This window comes from Diadema antillarum, unplaced genomic scaffold (genome assembly GCF_040938485.1).
Source record: "Diadema antillarum isolate AM-2024a unplaced genomic scaffold, OU_Dant_1.0 seq00001036_RagTag, whole genome shotgun sequence".
NCBI lineage: Eukaryota > Metazoa > Echinodermata > Echinoidea > Diadematoida > Diadematidae > Diadema > Diadema antillarum.
The window spans coordinates 305,316-325,781 of NW_027271868.1; the positions used below are offsets into that span (position 1 = coordinate 305,316).

At 37.0% G+C, this 20,466-nt stretch overlaps 1 protein-coding gene across 1 annotated transcript; it reads left to right on the forward strand.

Annotated features, from left to right (window-relative positions):
• The first annotated feature begins 7,285 nt into the window (after positions 1-7,285).
• On the forward strand, positions 7,286-10,401 carry LOC139742905 (uncharacterized). Its single transcript, XM_071653413.1, has 2 exons — positions 7,286-7,580; positions 9,289-10,401. The coding sequence occupies exons 1-2, from the start codon at positions 7,286-7,288 to the stop codon at positions 10,368-10,370; spliced, it is 1,377 nt and encodes a 458-aa protein (XP_071509514.1). The 3' UTR covers positions 10,371-10,401.
• Positions 10,402-20,466: the final 10,065 nt, after the last annotated feature.

A 20,466-nucleotide genomic window follows, 5' to 3' on the forward strand; every position in this document is an offset into this window, starting at 1 on the left:
GCTGTATAACTGGTGGGCTGTATGACTTGTGAGCTGTATGACTCTGTATGTGTGGCTGTATGACTTGTGGGCTGTATGACTCGTGGGTGTCGGTCTCGTGACGTGCACCAATGGGGGGCATCCCACGAGACCGACACCCACGAGTCATACGGTCCACGAGACCGACATCAATAATAGGTCCATGAGTCATACAGCCCACGAGTTATGCGGCTCAGGAGTCATACAGCCCATCAGTCCGACACTACGCACAAAAGGCTCATGAGACCGACACTAAGCAAACATAGCCCACGAGACCGACACTTAGCAATAAAGGCTCATGAGACCGACACTAAGCAAAGAAAGCCCACGAGACCGACAGTAGGCAAAAAAGGCTCACGAGACCGACACTAAGCTAAAAAGGCTCACAAGACCGACACTAAGCAAAGAAAGCCCATGAGACCGACAGTAGGCAAAGAAGGCCCACGAGACCGACAGGATAAACAGCGCCATCTACATGTCAATCACCTGTACAGGGTGTTCCATGAACGGAAAAATAACATACTGGCGGGTGCAATTTCGTAACGCTATCAATTAAAAGATGGTGACCATCTACATAATTATGAACGACATAAAAATATGTATTTCTACATACTTCTGGGGGGGGGGGCAAGTGTGTCAGGGAGCGAAATTGTTATCAAGTAGAAAAATTGAATTGTATTCTTCATGCCCCCAAAAAGAGACAAAACCACAAATGAATTTAAAAGAGGACAATAACGATGTATGGATTAATTTCAGAGCTTTGATAATGCCATCGTGCTATTTATAATAGGCTTTCTCAGTTTTTAGCTAGAAGATGGACAAGGTATAAATTTTACCTCTTCTCTTTCCCGATTCACTAGTTACTTATTCTATTTTATATATTCTACCCTCCTGCTCTGACGTTTTGCAGTAAGATCTATTTGTAATTTTCTCTGTAACTATAATGTAATTCTACTGATTAAAACGTTTTATATCGCAGGGATTCACCTAAATTTTGTGGCTTGTGTTATTCTCCTCCGAACAGTACATTTTATCGTGAAATACAATAGCTGTTTTCATGGATGCATCTGGTTTTTTCCGAATCCCTAATGCTACCTTAATAGACGATTCCGTTACTTTTTATTTCTAATTAATACTAAATCAACACCCTCGGAGGTTTATTGGGGAAAGATCTGTTACACACTTTTATTGTACTTTGTTCATTTTTTGTTGTTGTCACAAACACACACCCATGCAAACACAATTAAAGATCCTGATCATTTCGGGGGGGGGGGGGGGGGGGGGGGGGACAACTGATGGGGTAACACCCTGCCGGAGATGGCAACTCTTCTTTTCCATCTCTCATATCTTCCTATGCTATTATCAGGACACCCTAAACAATCTATTGGTCTATAGGTGGCGCTGTTCATCCTGTCGGTCTCGTGGGCCTTCTTTGCTTAATGTCGGTCTCGTGAACCTCTTTTGCGTAATGTCGGTCTCGTGAGCCTTGTATGCGTAGCGTCGGTCTCGTGGACCTTTAAAGTGTAGTGTCGGTCTCGTGGGCTTTGTTTGCTTACTGTCGGTCTCGTGAGCCTTTTGTGTGTAGTGTCGGTCTCGTGAGCCGTATAACTCCTGGGCTTATTTTACTTGATGTCGAACTCGTGGGCTTTATTTACTCAGTGTCGAACTCGTGGGCTGTATAACTGGTGGGCTGTATGACTTGTGAGCTGTATGACTCGTGGGCTGTATAACTTGTGAGCTGTATAACTTGTGGGCTGTATGACTCGTGGGTGTCGGTCTCGTGACGTGCACCCGACAAATGTGGGATCTTTACGCAGTCTCACAGAGAAGAGAGTAACTTTACTGAGAATGGGCACAAACCAAAAAGAAAAGCGCACTACCTCAGAAAATTAAGAATTTTTGGCATCATCTTCAATCTCTTTGGGGCAATATGGTCGACATTCTGAAGGTTTATTCCCAGATTTGGATTTACCTCACCTAGATAAACCACTCATTGAAGATTCATTAAAAAGGCATGTACATACTATACATCATTCATATCAGTACGGTAATCTATACCGGCTGTGCTCGTTCGACCAGTCCGATTTAAAGGACGGTCTCCAAATTGTCCATTCTTTTACGTGATATCAGGGAGCACGGAGGTTTCACTGATTTTCTTTCGTGAAAGGGAATCGTCAGAATTGTATCGTCTTAGATAATTGATGTATGTGTATTGTCTGATGAAATATAATATTTTCATGTGTCAACGCATGAAACAGTCATGGAATGTACACGTTATGATTGTATATTTATAGTATCACATGTCTATGAAATAGATGATTGCAACAAGGCAATAGCCTCCGAATGTATCTCTCGCCTGTTGATAGTTTTTCATATAGATACGAGTTTAGAATAAAATACAAGAAAGATACAATGTTTTGAATATCTGATATTAAAATAAAACAATTCATCTCACGTCATCTCTTAAATTTCCATAGGTCTTAGTTTCTGCTCAAACTCCGAGGGGGAGAGAATGAAATAATGTACATTAACTAGTATAATGAGATCTGCTGTTCAATGTATTTTCATTATTGTTTCCTTTTAGCTGTTGATACATCTAACTGTGACTTTTGGGGCATTTGAGTGGCCAGCTAAGAATTATTTTTGAATCATGCATGGATCATTCTGATGATGACAAAGAGGGGAAGGGAGGAGGAGAAGATGTAGAAGAGGAAGAAAGGAAGAGAGAGATAAGGAGATGGGAAGATTGAGGAGAAGAGGAGAAAGTGGAGGGGAGGAGGAGGGAATACATGTATTGATTTTATCAATATTGAAATCACAAATGACCAAAGTAATGCCTACATTCCAATAATTCCGTCAATAGTTAAAAAATGTTTGTTTGAGTATAAATGTGTGTGTTTGAGTATGATATATGTGTTTGAGTAAGAATGTGTGTGTTTAAGTATGATTGTGTGTTAGAGTATGAATGTGTGTGTTTGAGTATGAATGTGTGTGTTTGAGTATGAATGCGAGTGTTTGAGTGTGAATGTGTGTGTTTGAGTATAAAATGTATGTGTTTGAGTAATAATGTAATAAATTCTTTCAGATACAAGACTTACAACTGATCAATGTGATACAAAATGCACATACATTAGAAAACGGAAGAGAAAAACGAGGAGGTGCATAACCAGCATCAAACTTTTTGTTAAAATCTTTGTGTTTTGAATTGAATTACTGAAACTAGCTGCACCGGTCTTTCACTCGAGACACAAAGGAAAAGAGAGAGACCCAAGTAAAAGGCAAGGTTACAAAATGCATGTCGATTATTAAAGGAAAATTAAGCCAAAGATATCAAGCGTATAACGACTTCACTAACGTATGCAAAAATTATCTGGCGTCATCTCTTATTTAGTAACGATACATTAACACTTGAATATAGGGACGGCCCAAGTCAATATCTGGCTATCATCTTTGGAGACCCCTCTCAAAGAAATGCATATATATATATAGTTTATCATTTCATTGACTGCTTCACAATTCAATTCTTATACATAACATCCATATTACTTAAGAATCCAAAATAGTTATCTTATTTGCTGCTTTTCCCCTGGAACTTTATCTAAGGGACTTGGTCTTTGTTGTATTCAGAGATCGTGCGCTAAAGAGAAATACTTGAACAGATAATTTATTCTCTGTATAGACAGATGTTCAAATGATAAATTAAGGTTTATTTTTATGTTTAGACATTTAAGTGCATGAAATATTAACCACATATATATATATATATATATATATATATATATATATATATGTGTGTGTGTGTGTGTGTTTGTCGCACAAGTGGTTTAGTCTTTCACTTTCATTTATGAAATAACTCGAGTCAATCGAATCGTTTGTCTGTACGACCCTCGGACTGTAGGAACCTCTGTCTATGCAGGGAGGTGAGTTTTCTGCTCACCTCCCTGGTCTATGTAGCACACACTGAATATTTGTTTTATGATTTAAAGACTCTTAGAATCTCTGATATACATACATGCCAAACAGCAATATTCATAAATAAATATACTAATAATCAGCTCCCTGATGTTTACAGTTTATTTTAAAGTTTGGCATTCATATCCTCCCCGTCATGCAACAGATTATCAGTTAGAAAATCCTAAAGTTATCGCAGCTAAAAAATCTGTAAGACCCCATGGACCTGCGATGAATGGAACTCATTGTCTAACGACCTTCGACGCAGGTCTTCTCTAAACATGCTCAATGTTTTAAATTGCAAATTGTTTTATATTACAATGGTGTATGTATGGCCTACTAAATAATGCTAATAGTAGTGATGATGATGATACTACTACTACTACTACTACTACTACTACTACTACTACTTGTTACTAATAACAATAATGAGTCCTTAAAAAAAAGAAGAAAAAAATCTCACAATGTATTGCTCAAATTAGAAATTTTGCTCACCGATCCATTTCATACCCTAAATCTTAATTTTTAACTTTAAATTTCTCATTATTTCAAAAGATTCCTTTAAGTTAGTTTTTTTCTTGTATATATCTCCAAAATCCAAAATGCTGCATTCTATTGCTTCCTTTCTCTAAACTTTTTTTCCTGCTGTTATCCCCTTCCTTGCCCCTTCAATTCGTTTCTATCTTTTTATATTCTCCTTGTGTTGTTCTGCTCTACCAAATGATATTGAAAATACTCGGAAGTTGACGTTAATCATCTGTGTGTATGTGTCTTGTTTCTTCAGTTAAGATAAGGGAGAACTGTAATAAACCATATTGCCAAGAGGTCGTCATCCAAGTCAAGCAAATTGCTTACCGATAATGGTCTCCGCCACCTGTATATCTTAAGATACGATGAAACTATATACATATATACGTATACTATTCTTTTTTTTAGTACTCTTGTTTATATTTTGACGTGAAAATTGTTGATTTTGTCATAATCATTTTATTTGTATATGTGAAGAAATTAAACAAACTGAATGTGAAACTGAAAATTGCTATTGCTCAACAAGAGGGCCCTGCCATTGTTCTTTACCGAAGTATTGACCAAGTACTTGACGACTCAAGTCTTATCTACCACGTCACATACCAGTGCCTCTAATTCCATATGTCGCAAATAAGACGGGGTGGTGATTGCAATTTGATCACTACTTCAGATCTGTTGGAGGAAAATTTGTTTTCATTTGTAATTTTGATGCCAAAATGTATTCTTTGAAAACAACATTATTCTGTTTATAAGTCGTACAGGCAAAGATTAAACTCATTCGACTATATACGACTCTTTTTTCTTTTTTTTTTTGGTATTTTTGGATCAGTGAAAATTTTATGATTCCATGATTGATGAACCCTAGTCTATTTTCTGAAAATTGTTCCTGCGGACTAACAAAATCAATTTACATTAAATTCCGTCTGAAGTGACGAATTGCAAAGAAACTATCGAGCTTAGAGATTCAATTGCTCATTTTAACTGAAGACGTTGGCGTTAACATCTTCTCTCTGCGGGAAAGTGCTCTTGCTCTAATGGCAATGCTACAATTCATTTTCAAGACACTGCAATTGTATATGAAGAAGAAAAAAAAGCGGAATATAATACTAATACGTGAATAGTTCAGAACTGAAAGGTGCCAGCAAATGGGTCATAGTTTCAGATACCCATGAACATGTTAATTTGTACATTTCTGAGGCAGAGGGGCAGAACTATGTTTGTGACCTAAAAAAGTGCTAAACATTACTTTACGCAAACTTGTGGATGTCCAACAGATCAGGGCCCCGTTTCATAAAGCTGTTCGTAAAGTTACGAACAACTTACGAGCGACTGGTGATCAGTTCTGATGTGCTATACTTATCAGAATTTCTATAATTCAGCACAAGAACTGATCACCAGTCGCTCGTAAGTCGTTCGTAACTTTAAGAACAGCTTTATGAAACACCCCCCTGGTATATATCTTCAGTATAATATGCCAGGTCGTTATGACGGCTATACCCAAACCCATTAATACGTCATGGAAAATGTTTTGTTGTAATTATACACGTTCAATTTCGCTGAAGGTCCTCTGAAAGGTCAGAAGACTAAGACTCGCAAACTAACAGAAAAGGTCGGGTTGGTTGCAGTGAGAAATATTCAGTTGCGCGCGAGGAAACCAAGAGACACATGCGTGCATGGTCACAGTAGCAGTCATTTGTATCTTAGGGCAAATCCCCCAAGGACATTTACCCCCGGCTAGATACTGGTAAGTGATAAGGTTGAAAATTATCTTCAGCGTACATTCCCATCTCGGACTGTAAGACTGCCGACACCCCATCTACGGCGAGTCATGCAGCGCCAGTCTGAAGAAGCCCGCAGAAAACAGATGATTTTGATTGTGAACTAATGAAATTCATGTTTATTAGAGATTTACCGATCAGATGAACCTCTTCCAAGATCTAACATTAGTGATAAGGTTACAGATAAGGGTTAGGGTTAGGGTTAGATTTAGGGTAGAGTTTGGGTTAGGGTTAGGATTAGGTTCAGGATTAGGATTAGGGCCAGGGGAAGGGTCCAGGGTAATTGCCATAGAACGGAATCATTACATGAAATGCATGGATGGGATATTAAGACGGTTGAAGTATAATCTCATTCTGCCTAATATTAAGGGTCAATATTAAAACTGAATAAGAGGAAGAATATTGAAATAGGCATTAAACAATAACTATCATAAAAAGGTTGGATGGGAAGATCAGAGAAAAAAGAAACAAGGACTCCTCCACTCCGGCTGGATACATCCTGGTCCAGCTAAAAAAAAATGCCAACCACAAACAGACAATGACAATCAAAGCCTAATGGAAGTGAGTCCCTCCACGAAAATAAAAAAATGTGAGAAAACAAACAAAACCAAAAACCCCCGGTGTAATAACATCGTTGGGTATCACCTTACAACTTCCTCATCATTATTTATACGAGGATCGGCCTGTATAAAATAGTGCACACTATTTAAAGCACTGCCAGTTTCCAGGTTTCGTCTGCCAAGGGCATGGGACTTTTCTTTTCTGCACCAAAGAACCAGTCACGTGCCAACTTTTGATTGTAGAGATTCGCTCGTTTTCTTGAGCTTGACAATTGCTGCTTTTATTGAACTTATGAGAGAAAAACCACACATCGATAACATATCTGTACTGTTATAAGACGGTTTTTTCTCTCTTTAGCGCACGTTTGCTGTTGTGGATCAACCAAAACCAAGCTAATCATGACTTTTCCAGAAATTATGGAAAACATTCGTGCATTAGAAGATGGCAAAATGCCTACCGAGGATTGTTCTTTGCTCGACGAGGGATCACCTCCACTCTACGGGACAACATGTGCGAGCCACGCTGCGAAGTCCTGTCAGACAAAGCCGCCTGCCAATGACCATTCCCTCAACGACGACGACGACGACGACGATGTTCCTCGAAAGTGGCCTCTAACCATCCGCGTCGTACTTTGTGCGCTCGGACTTTGGTCGAATGACGGGATGAAAAGGACTTCGTTCACGAGCTCTTGTGACCACAATGGATCAAGTACAAACAATGCTGTGCCACACCGAAGCAAAATCGGTAAGTTCTTATGAAGTCTTTGAATAAAGGGAACATCAAATAAGTGATCTGCATCATCATATAGAACAAGTTGTAAAATACGTCTTTACAAGTTTGAATTCTTAGTAATAAAGCAATGATAAACTACTTTCAATCAAGCTGCCTGACAATGTTAACTTCGTTCAAGACGAAGAAATATTTTAAATCTATGAAAGAATTCTCGATCATACCTATCAGAAATTAACAGATATAGGCCTACCTTAGACATTTATTTTCATGATTGTCCTACATCAAAGTGTTTCTTATTGAAGAACCTAACAAGTAGAGTAAACCTCATGAACATGTCGTCACCACACAACGATAATTTGTCGATTTTCATACGCGAATGTTGACTTACACGTAAGTCGAAAAATCAGGATCACATGCACTTAGCACTTCGGGTCGGCAACTTTATCGGGTTAGCACCCTGCTCCTTGCGATGAATGAATGAAGTGGGATCTTGTTCTTGCGTGAGTCGTTGGTAACAGAAACTCAACTCACACAAGGGGCCTCAATTTAATGTCGTATCCGAGGGACAAAGTGCAGACGAGACGAAACGCTTACACATTGCTCAGTGAGACTCAGGAATCGAACCCGGTACCCTCGGACCTGGCGGTAGACGCGCTACCGACTGAGCCATATCACCGTCCAAAGCGAACAGTAGTGATGCGATGATAATGATAGTATTAAATAATGTTTTATTAACCCAGGGTAGCCTTTTCAGTGTTGCCACTACTCTACGAGAGGGTCCTGCTATCATTATTACCCTAGCGTTGCCAGGTACCCATTTATACACCTGGGTCGAGAGGGACATCGTGGGTAAAAACATCTTGTCTAAGGACGTAAGCACTGGGCGGGATTTCAACTCGCGGTCCTCCGTTCGGGAGTCGGGAGTCTTAACCACTATGCCATAGCGCCCCCACAATGATATGACCGACCTGTCTGCTTTGTATGTTGAAATATAGTGATTGCGACCATCATCGTGTTCTGAAAATGTTCGAAACTCTTAAATTGTGATTTTCTATCATTATTTCCGAATTTAGTCAAACTCGTACAACTTATTGTTCGCTGTCAAATATCAAGGACATTCAACTACGCATAGAAAATTATAGCGGATATCCCTCTGACACGGTGTGGGACCTTTACGGGTTCGTGCAAAAATGTCAGAGATAATGGTGGAAGGAGGAAGGTATGGTACAGATTACAATAGCACGATTAATTTCGTCACCGGTAAAACCTTTGATGTCTAGACAAGACACAGTAAGATGTACGTGTCATTATCTCCAGGAGCCCTTATACAGGTGGCTCTGCATGGTTCCAAATTTCACGTTTACCTATAGGGTATCAATGACAGGATACAGCACACACTCAGACTATTTTACTTTTTTTTTTTTTTTGGTAAAATGCTGGTTCTACATAAAGCATAGAGGCAGAAAACTGTCATTACAAAAATATCCGTTTATATGAATGCGCTTTTTACGTGTATACAATTCTGTTGGCACTAGCAAATTTAAAATTCGTTTCTGTTTTGAATAAATAGGTCACGCAAAACTGCATCGGTACTATCCATAAGGCCAGAAGGTTTTGTCCACTGTGACAGCCACAGGGTGAGATGCAGTTTCATATTAACTCTGCTTGCAGTGAATCTTCTCTGATGATATTTTTTCTTTATATCTTCTCTACCTTCTAGGTTTGTGCTCTGATATTCTGGCATTCGCTTATCTGGTTCTGACGTGTGGTTTGCTGGGATATGACATGACGTGGTATCTCGTAATATTCTGGGGTAAACAGAGTGATCTGCTGCATCTTGTGTCCTACCTAACATTTCTGCTCCAGGTTACGGCCATTCCAGTTTGGTGCCTCTATGCTCGCATCCGATACCGCAAGGTTAACCATGGAACCACATCGTGCTACCCGATGAACCAGGCTTATGTTGCACGACGTGTAGTAATGCTCAGCAAATGTCGATCGGGCAAAAACGCCCTCTCATGCCTTTGTTTGGCGTTGTTCATTGCTGGGCCGCTAATTAACGCCACTATTCGATTAATCTACGACTATCTGTACCCAGCATGTTCGACTCACCGTCCTCATGAAGAGATCAGTCATTGGGTTGCAGTACCGGGTTACTTATTTTATGGCTCATTTTGTTATCTCATCTACGTGGAACGTGTCTCATTTGAAGCGGAAATCTTATACATTGCGCGCTTTGCTCAAACTCAAGCGCCTGAGCAAAATGTTAGGAGCGTGCGCGCAAAAATTCGGCTATTTTACGAGCACTACGCCGTGCTCCGCGAACAGATCAATGCCTGGATGGCATTTACAATGGTGATCGCCACTTGGGGCTTGACCGCTCACGTCACATGGAACTACTTGATCTTCACTTCAATTGCAGAGAACGGCGAAGCTGAATCACTTAATAAAGAGCACATACAAAACATTCGCTTTCTCAACATTCTTGTCGGTTGTCAGAAGATCATGTTCTTTGTGCTACCCGGCGTTGCGCTGGGAGGGCTCAATCTGGAGCACGTATGGCGAAATCTGAAGGTCACCATCGTCAAATATCGCGATTCACGGTTTGAGAGTTTCTGGATGATCGTCCACCGCTACGTCGTCGACATCAACGGCGGGTGGCATCGAGAGATAATGCCAACTCTCATATTCAGCGCTATTGGGTTCTATCTTGGCTTAAATCTAGGGAGTGCCAACCAGAACACAGATTTCTGGAGTGGGCGCACGAACTGCACAGTGAACATAACCACAATCCCTTTGTAAGGACCCTTCGAAGACCGTCATCAGCAAATAAATTGCGACATCTGATATTAAGGATCTTTGTAAATATTTTGAATGAGGTTAACAATTTCAGGTTCAAAATACTCAATGGATAATACAACAGTAGAATAAGCAAATTAGGCCATACATGTAAACACAAAATTAACAGGAAATTGACAAGCAATTATTATATGATGACGTTTCTTACTATAAAGAGGACTGATTAAATTGTGTGTGTGTGTGTGTGTGTGTGTGTGTGTGTGTGTATGTGTGTGTGTGTGTACTGTGTATTTATGTTTGGTTCATCCTATCATCTTATTTTTCTTTTTCTTGTTTGATTTCTGCCTTACAATGAATTGAATGGTTATTCTTGTTTTATGGAATATGTCTCATACATGTATGAACATTGTCGTTTATGACAAATGTTATGTATAAGGTATGTTTTTTTTTGAAAATGTTATATTTTCAAAGGAAATGGAATTAATGAAAAGATCACTGAAAACAAAAAGTATTTATCAAAATGTAGAATAAGGATGTGAGAGGGAACCCTAGAACTACGGGGCGGGGGTGGTTATGGGGTATGCACAAGGAGGGTTGATTTGTGTATACGCTTACGTTTGTGTGTCGATTTAAGATGTATAGAGATAGGTTATGATTCGCGGATCGCGTACCCATCGATTGTTTTTATTTTGATTAATCATTGTTGATTGTATATCGTTTGCATACATTCACAAAATTATACTAGTTCCAGTGGATATAGTACGATGAGAGACATCCCATCGAAAAGTGATTTGAGAATATATGAAGATCACTAAGAGATGGTTTATATTCTTAATATGCATTTTGTGAACATTGGTGTTGATCAAATAAAACGGGCTGATATTGTTGTCGTTTTATTTTTAATGGCGTGTATCACTCAGAATTGAGTATTTACGCCAATTCTTCTTGTAATTTTGTAATAATTGTTCGTGTAATTCTTCTTTTTTTCAGACTTTATTTTCCTGCTGCGCAAAATCTCTGTTCTCTCATCTTGATGCAAGTAAAATATTAGGTATTTCACAAATCATGAAGAATAGTAAATCATGTAGTCATGATGGATTGAATACCTTTATCTATAGGAAAAGATAATTATCGTATTTTCAATATGTTTTTAGTAAAACAGAAAACCGCACACTCTTTTACGCTTGCGAAAGCCACAAACTTATGGATATCGCAATCATAGTAATAATCTCAGATTATTTCAAATTTACTCTGTCTGAAATCCTTGATAGAGATGTCTACAGTATAGTCATATTTTGTTAGTCAAGCACCCTCTCAATATGACTTCCGTAAAACTACTCCACTGATTTAGCCGTTTTATATTACAGGATAGAATTACTTCTGTCATCGCTATAAACAGAAGGTAGTTACAGGAGTCATGCTCTCATAAGGATTTGTCAAAAACATTTGACACCCTTGATAGTACAATCTTGAACTGAACGATGTACAGCGGGGAACTCCACTTGCGTATAGTTTAGTAACTACCTAACAAATCGGCAACAATAAGCCAGTCATTCCACTTTGTGCATGAGCAGAAAAAGGCCATTTGCACCAACAGCCATGTTAGTTTTTAAATTCACAGAGATGAGCATCTGTGATGCAATGATTATTCATGTAATCCTTATATAAACGCAGCTTGCCAGAACATCAACCTGACTGCAAAAATGGTATTTGGCAAGATTTACCCTTTCTGTACCAGTGAGTCAAATTTCACACACGAACCTATGGACAGGAAATAATGTGGCATGCAGAGAGTTAATAGAAAAAGATTGTTAATATGTTTAGTGTAAAATAATGAAATGGATGCTTTCCCTACATGCCCAAGTGTTAATATACTCAAAAGACTTATTGGAAATCTAACTTGGACCCCACAAGTTAAAAAGACACGATCACAAGCATGCCGTATAATCGGAATCATGTATTTTACTGAAAGATATCCTTCATTTTACTGCACTTACAATCTTCTACAAATCTTGTCTTATATATCATATTGTGTCGGTTCTGGGGGACATTCAAAAGAAACTCATTCATTGCTAAGTTGCAACAAAGAGTTTTAAGATAATGTACTGATTTCTATAGTTTAGCTCATCCTGATCCTATTTTCAAGCGCTTATGATTGTTAAAGTTGTCAAAATTCCTGTACTCTTCAAACTGCCATATTCATGTTTGAATTAAAAGCACAAAATAGTTAAATGTTAACATAGAATTGACAAATCCACTCGTAAAACACGAGAAACTCTAAAAATTGTCATAATGGTTAACCAAGAATAATTTCATATTCAAATTTACTATGACACAGATGTCCCGATATTTGGCACTCACAGTCTAGCGATATATCATTATGACAGTGTTCATTATTGCATGGGTACATTTAAAAGGAAATGTAGAAGTTAAATTTTTGCTGTGTATATGTGTTTGAGTTTCATAAGTGAATTTCTTCAGTTTATCACTTTTAGTGTACATGATTCAGTCTGGTTTTGTTAAGGGACTGTTGTAATTTAGGATGTGAATAGAATAATGTCGATACGTTATTTATCACTACAAAAGTAATATCTTGTCATCAATTGCATACAGTTTCATTCTTATTATCTCTTCGGGATACTGCATACTGCATTTTTGTCTCATACTGACCCGTTATTTTTTGATAACAAAATATTGAAAATTAAGGATTTGTATTTGTATAATCTAGGACAATTTATGTATAATTATGATAAAAATAATCTTCCAAATATATTTGAAGCAATGTTTCCAACAAATCAATCCGTTCACAATTATTATCCAACAATCGAATGAATTTCATTTGCCCTTTTTAAGAACTCTGCTGGCTCAGAACACCTTCATCTATGATGGGCCAAAGTATTGGAACTCCCTCCCTAACGATAGTAACAGCAAGAACTTTGAATTCTTCTAAGAATAAATTGAAATTATTTTTATTGAAATCTTATAACATACAACCGAATTAGGTTTGTTTTATTATCTCAATTAAGTCATCATCTTTATATATATATATATATATATATATATATATATATATATATTATATATATGCATTAATCAGTGACACATTCATTTTCTTTTTATTATTAGAGTAAAATAATCTGTCAAATGTAAGTCCTCCTCAGATGTTACTGTTTTGAACCGTGTATCATTGTGTCTATTCTCTCCTTTTTATATATCTGCTCTTCTGCATTCTTTCCGGTTTATGTACCCAATTCTTTGCAATATCATTCCAGGGTGCGTCTTATTACTCCTACATCCTGGAATTCAGTTTGCTTGTGTCCACGATGGCGTGTGTTGCAGTTTCATTTTTTTCCTTTTTCTTTTTTTCCCCTTCCCCCCTTTTTTGTTCGTTCCTTCCTGTTATTTCATTTAATGTCAGTTGACATTGGTTTCTTTGATTTTGTTTCATATATTTGTTTGTTTGTATTTTCATGAAGTCATTATTCGTTCTCTTATGTATTTCTGAGGGTCCCATATCGTACCAGCTTGACTTTTTAGTGGGACCCTCCATTTCCATTCCCATTCTTGTACATGCATATGTATCTACCTTAAAAATGTAATTATGTTGTTACTCATTATCACATGTATTTTGTTAATGTATGTTTTTGAAATTATTACAAATATGTTCTGTTAATGCATTGTATATAATTTTCCCTGTTTATTTAATGGAAATGAAAATAAAGATGAACTGAATATAATTTAAGAGATTGCTTCCAAAAGGCGCTAAATCCGTCATTTTTCAATGGATTTAGCGCCTATGAGATTCAAGATTCAAATTTTGGAAAGCAAACTCTTCAATTATGTACATGGATGACAAATTATCACGCTCCAGCATCACAGCTTCTTGGTCTATCCTTATTCCTGTTCTTTGAAGGGACTGTACAGTACTGGTTGAGGTGGGGATTCATGTTTTGAACATTCCTAAGTGAGATAATGAGAAACCTCTAATGAAATATGAAAGAGCATGTAATTTTAAGAAGAATTTAACGTTTATTTGATGAAAATTGGTTTTCAAATGGCCGAGATATCCAAAAAAGTGATAATAATACAAGGCGACAGGCCATGCCTTTTATTGGGATCTCTTTGTTTCATTTCACCTTGTTTTGGGATATCTCAGCCATTTAAAGGGGAAGGCTAGTAACTGATCAGTGGGAATCAGTGGAAATGCTGGGAGATGATTGTTCCAATCCTTATGGGATTCATTCAAGAGTTCATTGTATATCTATTGTTGTGTGAAAATGATTTGCTTCAGAATGGTCTCATATTCAAGTAATGTGCAGTTTAATGCTTTCAGGTTAGCGTCCCTGGTCAGTGACGGAGCATTAATCTGCACATTACTTGAATATGAGACTGTTCTGAAGCAAATCATTTTCACACAACAATAGATATACAGTGAACTCTTGAATGAATCCCATAAGGATTGGAACAATCATCTCCCAGCATTTCCACTGATTCCCACTGATCAGTTACTAGCCTTCCCCTTTAAAAAACGATCCCCCCCCCCCCCCTTAGAATTGCACGCTCTTTGACATCTCACATATAGAGTGGTTTCTGAATATCTCGCAAAACGTTAAAAGCTAAATCCTCACCTCAACCAGAACTGCATTCATGTACTAATGTTGAAAGATGAAGTTATGTTATACTTATCTATGAAGTAAATGTACAAAATTTATATTCTGCAATGATCTATGTTCTTTTGTTTTGTTCTGTTGGATAAGTAAAATCGGTTAATCAATACCTAAAATGCACATAATGGCAATCAAAAACAGATGAAAGGTGCAGAAATTTGTAAATAATATCAGCTCACACCTGTTTGTAATTTGAGATTTTCAGATACTTTTCAGATTCGTCAGGTACAATCAAATACGCGTTCACACGCACACACACACACACACATATATTCATAATCATATATACATATATTATGCATAATGGGGGGTATTGTATCATATAAAATATATGTCATATACAAAGATTATCTATTACGCTGCTCTTTACAATCAGGTACATAAAACTTATATTCGTGCCCTCGGTTAGGTTTGTCGATCTTGGTGGAAATACGGTTTTGTGTGTCGTGTTAATGTCATCTTAATGTATCTATAGCCATCTCAATTTATTGTGTTTATATTATATTTCGATGTATGCAGAATATGTATATTTCTCTTTCCTGCTATGTTTTGTATATAATATACACTAAAACTCTTTGTTGAAAATGGAAATAAATGAAATGAAAACGCTTGTGCTCCATGAATACATATATATATATATATATATATATATATATATATATGTGTGTGTGTGTGTTGTATAGCTATTTATATGTATATGTAAATACATTTATTTTTACACTGTATTGATAACCGATAGACATAACGCCAAGGGACGTTGCTGTGTTTCAACAAGTGCTCTCCATAACTGACAATATGAAATAGTGGTCCTCCAAAGTTGCAAGCTCTTTTATATGCGCACTATATATATATATATATATATATATATATATATATATATCATATATATATATATATATATATATATAGCAAAAACTTTGAGCAAAGTTTTCGCTATTTATTATTACGATTGTTTCTGGTCAGTTTTTCCTTCCTTGTTTCAATATATATATATATATATATATATATATATATATATATATTGAAATACGAAAGGGAAAACTGACCAGAAACAAATAATAAATAGTGAGAATTTTGAGCGAAGAAAATGAGTTTTCATCGGGATTCGAACCCGAGACCTCCGGATTACTAGACCGTGCTCTACCGACTTTTCTTTGCTCAAAGTTCTCTCTCTCTCTCCTTCTCTCTCTCTCTCTCTCTCTCTCTCTCTATATATATATATATATATATATATATATATATATATAAAGAATATCAACACAATCGCCATCACAGCTTCCATGTAGCCTCCTGAGTTTTGTCGTAAAATTTTGAATTCAAATTCAAAGCTATTAAAAAATTCAGCAAAGTATATCACCGACTAACTTACACATACAATGTTTACACCATACACTTAAAAAAAAAATAGAATCGAGCTGGATCCTAAACATGTAACGGAGTGAAGTCAAAAAAGAAAGAAGGGATTGCAAAAGCAAAGAAAACTATGTGTGGTTGGGGGTATAATGATGTAAAGGGGAGAAAATCAGAGGGAAGAAAGAAGCATGTTTAGAAAGTATAGAACACGCAGTTCTCCAGACCATCCCTTTCAAGCATGGTCAATGGTAGCCTTTTGTCAAGGCCCTCTCTCTGTAACGGGCGAGCGAAGCGAGCCCAGCCGAGTGCGACAGCGCTGGCGCGCTCAGCTGGGCTCTCTTCACCATACAGCGAGAGGGTCTTGACAAAGGGCTAGGTCAATGATTGAGGAGAAAAAATAACGAGAGGCCATGCGGTGTCTGGGTTTCGAAAGCATGCACTACTTTGACATTGTATGTGAACATTTTGAACAAGAAATTAATCAACCTGGGTGATAAATATTGAAAAGCAGTTGATAAACAAAGAACACACAAATACTGCGAGTCGACGTGCTTTTCCACAATTTCGGGATGTTGTGATGTATAACTGAGTCTTAAAGGCTCTCGTATGACTTGATATCGAAAACTTACAAATCTGAATACACATAAAGGGTTTGATTGCAAAACGACTTAACTCCATTCTCGTCAATCTGAGATATTTATGATTAAACCTATAGAATATATATATATATATATATATATATATATGTATATATATATACATTCATACATATATACGTATGCATAATATATCATCAGAATATGAAAGTTCTGCGTTGGTCCCATAGTAGATAGATATCAAATTTAAAACACTTTATTTTTTGGCTCCTGCGGTGTTTATACGACTGTTTTTACACTTTATATATATATATATATATATATATATATATATATATATATGTATATATACACATATATGTATATGCTATATATGTATATATACACATATATGTATATGCTATATATGTACATATATATATATATATGTGCATATGCTATATATGTGTATATATACATAGCAATAATAATGTCACAACAGAGAAATGTATTAAATGCCAATCTTGATTTTAATGAATAATCCGAATTTTCGAGGATCCTTCCTCTTCATCAGGGATGACAGTGCATATATAAGAAAATATGGGATACTGGTAATCGAATGTCTTCAAGAACATTCCTTGATATGCAACAACTGAGGTATTATTGGACAAATTTTAGTTTGCTCTATCTGATGATGGAATTTGATTTTAAATTTTTTTAGAACTCCAGTTTTGCGATTAAAATCTACACATGTACACTCTGATCCGACACATGATTCCTCATGTTTGTCATATGCAGACCTTCCAAATTCACAATTGTTTGCATGATGTAAGTGGCTGCCAATTTCTCATGTCTAACGCACACTCGCTATCAACTAGTCATCAGACATCAACAAATTTTATAGCCTTACTCTTTGAAGACGGAACCACAATCGGGAGAAAAGTAAGCAATTCCTTGATTTTTTTTTTCATTTCATAAAGAAAAGTTTTGTACATTGATAGTAATTCTAAGACCGAAATGTGTCTATAGCTAAAGTAATGGTTCTACAAAACGCATAATGCAATTGCTTAAAGTACCTTTAATATTCGAATTGATTGGCCTCTCTGCCGTTTTTGTTTCTTTTCAGCTACAGTGCGTATATAATATGGTGTATATTGTGCTTCTTGTAGGCACGCGTGGGTGTGATATGTTTACATGTATGAGGACGATGTTGAATAGGTTCATCTTCATCAGCTCTATAATGTGGATACCCATTCATGAGCTCCGCGATGGAGACATTCAGTTAAGGACCTCTCATATGAAAATGAGGAGGCCATTTCGTAATAAGTGTTCTTTGTTATGAGCTCCCTTGCAAGGACGCTTTGATGAGCTTCCCTGGGATATGGCGAAAATGAGTTTCATGAGCTCACTCAGGGAGCCATTCTATCTAGAAGCTTTTGTTGTACAAGCCTGATTAATGATTTATTGTTCGACGTTTTCTTCAAAGTAGCATTGGCCAGGGCAAATTATGTCCGATAGGGTTTCATTTGTTTGTTTGTGTGTGTGTGTGTGTGTGTGTGTGTGTGTGTGTTTAATAACAACATCAAATTATAATGATAACATCAACTCTTCTTGAAAATCAATTACGGCACTGAAAAAATTGTAGTGCAAAAAATGGGAAAAATATGACGTTGAAGGAAATGAAAATCAATATATATTTTTGTCACCGCTGAGAGGGAAACACAATGTCAACGTGGAGTTCATGATTCATTAATGAGCTTTATCTGATTATTTCTTTAAGGAGTCAACCTTGTCTGTTAATGATATTGATAATGGAGGAAGTAACCAGTATACATACTTATCAAGTAGTTGCTAAATGTTGGCTGAATGCCCGTAAAGCATCGAAACTAAAAGTGAACACCCCTTCATTTTTGAAACCAAAATTTTTACGATGTTTATATTGTTCACATAAATCGTTGAAGCATCTCCACTTTCCAGTGAGACACGGCTGTACCAAAACACTTTCTTCGGACACGTTTTCGAGTTCGATGGTGGAAATAAGAGCTTGGGTCAAAATTCCTTCTGTCACGACTAACCCATGGATTTTTCAAGAATACTGAATTCGTTGGATACGTTCAGGAGCTCTGATGATGAACAGCGGACCTCTCTGCTGGAAAAAGGATCGCTCCCAGAGTACAAAGGGTGTTTTGCCCCGCCCTCCCAAAGTACTCCCGTTGAGAAACCAAGGGAACAGGTGCAAGCTGGTGGCCAGGCCACTCCCTTGGTGCTCTTTATCCCTTTGACTATCCTTGGGTTATGGCTTCCAGGAGGTTCATCTACCTGTGGATCTGGACAGGAGAGCGGCAAACAACCGAGGTTCTCAACTAACGGTGAAGGGGAAAATGACGACCATAGCAAGAAAGAAAAGACGAAACATCCTGGTGAGAAAGACAAGTCATTTCATTTCATTTCACTTCATTTCATTGTATTTCCAACTTCTCATTAAGATGGTAAGAACAAGGTGAAAGAAATAGCATTACATTGGATTGCAATATACATGAAAAAAAGTAGAACACAATTAAATAGAGGAGACAGCAGAGGTAACTGGCCTTTTCAACGGCTGGGTTCCCACTTGAGATTTTTATGGATCTATGAGAAGAATAATAAAGTGTGAGTCAGAAATTGAGCGCCGTCAATGCCTTTGACACTGTGATTGGCAACCTTTCGAATATCAAAACTCTTATTCTGATTTCACGATGCATATCGTACTTCTTACTAAAACAATCGTACGTTCTATATTACAAAGAACAACGCATAGTCCTGTAGTTTACATTGAAAAGTGCAAAATAAAGAGAAAAAGAGAGACGCCCGCATGCATATAAAAAGGACAACACGCCCAGCTCAAGTAATGTGAATAATTAAAATGAAAATATTGCTATGCACATTTTAGTATCTCTTTTCTAACAATAAGCAAATTTACTTCACAGTCAATCGATTATCCCTCACATACTTTGTGTTATGGTAAAAACACTATCTTTGTATTTGGTCCACCTGCATTATGGTTTACATCATCACAACGAGCTGCGTGGCTCAGTTCAAATGCCGTACTACATCATGTATAGAGCTTCCGTAAGTTACGTATATAAAATGAGTAAAATCAGACGACCCCAAGAGTACAAGTTGCGTTGATTCTAAAAAAAGAACAAAGATAAAAAAATCCCGGAAATGAATTGAGGAAGAAGTGGACTACTTTATGAGGAAGAAGCGGAGTACTTTAATGACTCGAAGAAGAAGCGGACTATACTTTAATTAATTGAGGAAGAAGCGGAGTACTTTCATGTAAGTTCAGACGAACAGATTGATAGGAAAAGTGCCATCCAGGGTTTATTGTATGTTTGCATACACACACAAAAATAGTATACTGGTATTGGTCGCAACCACATAATAATAGGGTACCTTACACAGTTTTTGAGTGAAGTCATAAACTTATACTCTCACAAGAGTTTGTGCAAAAACATTCAAAAA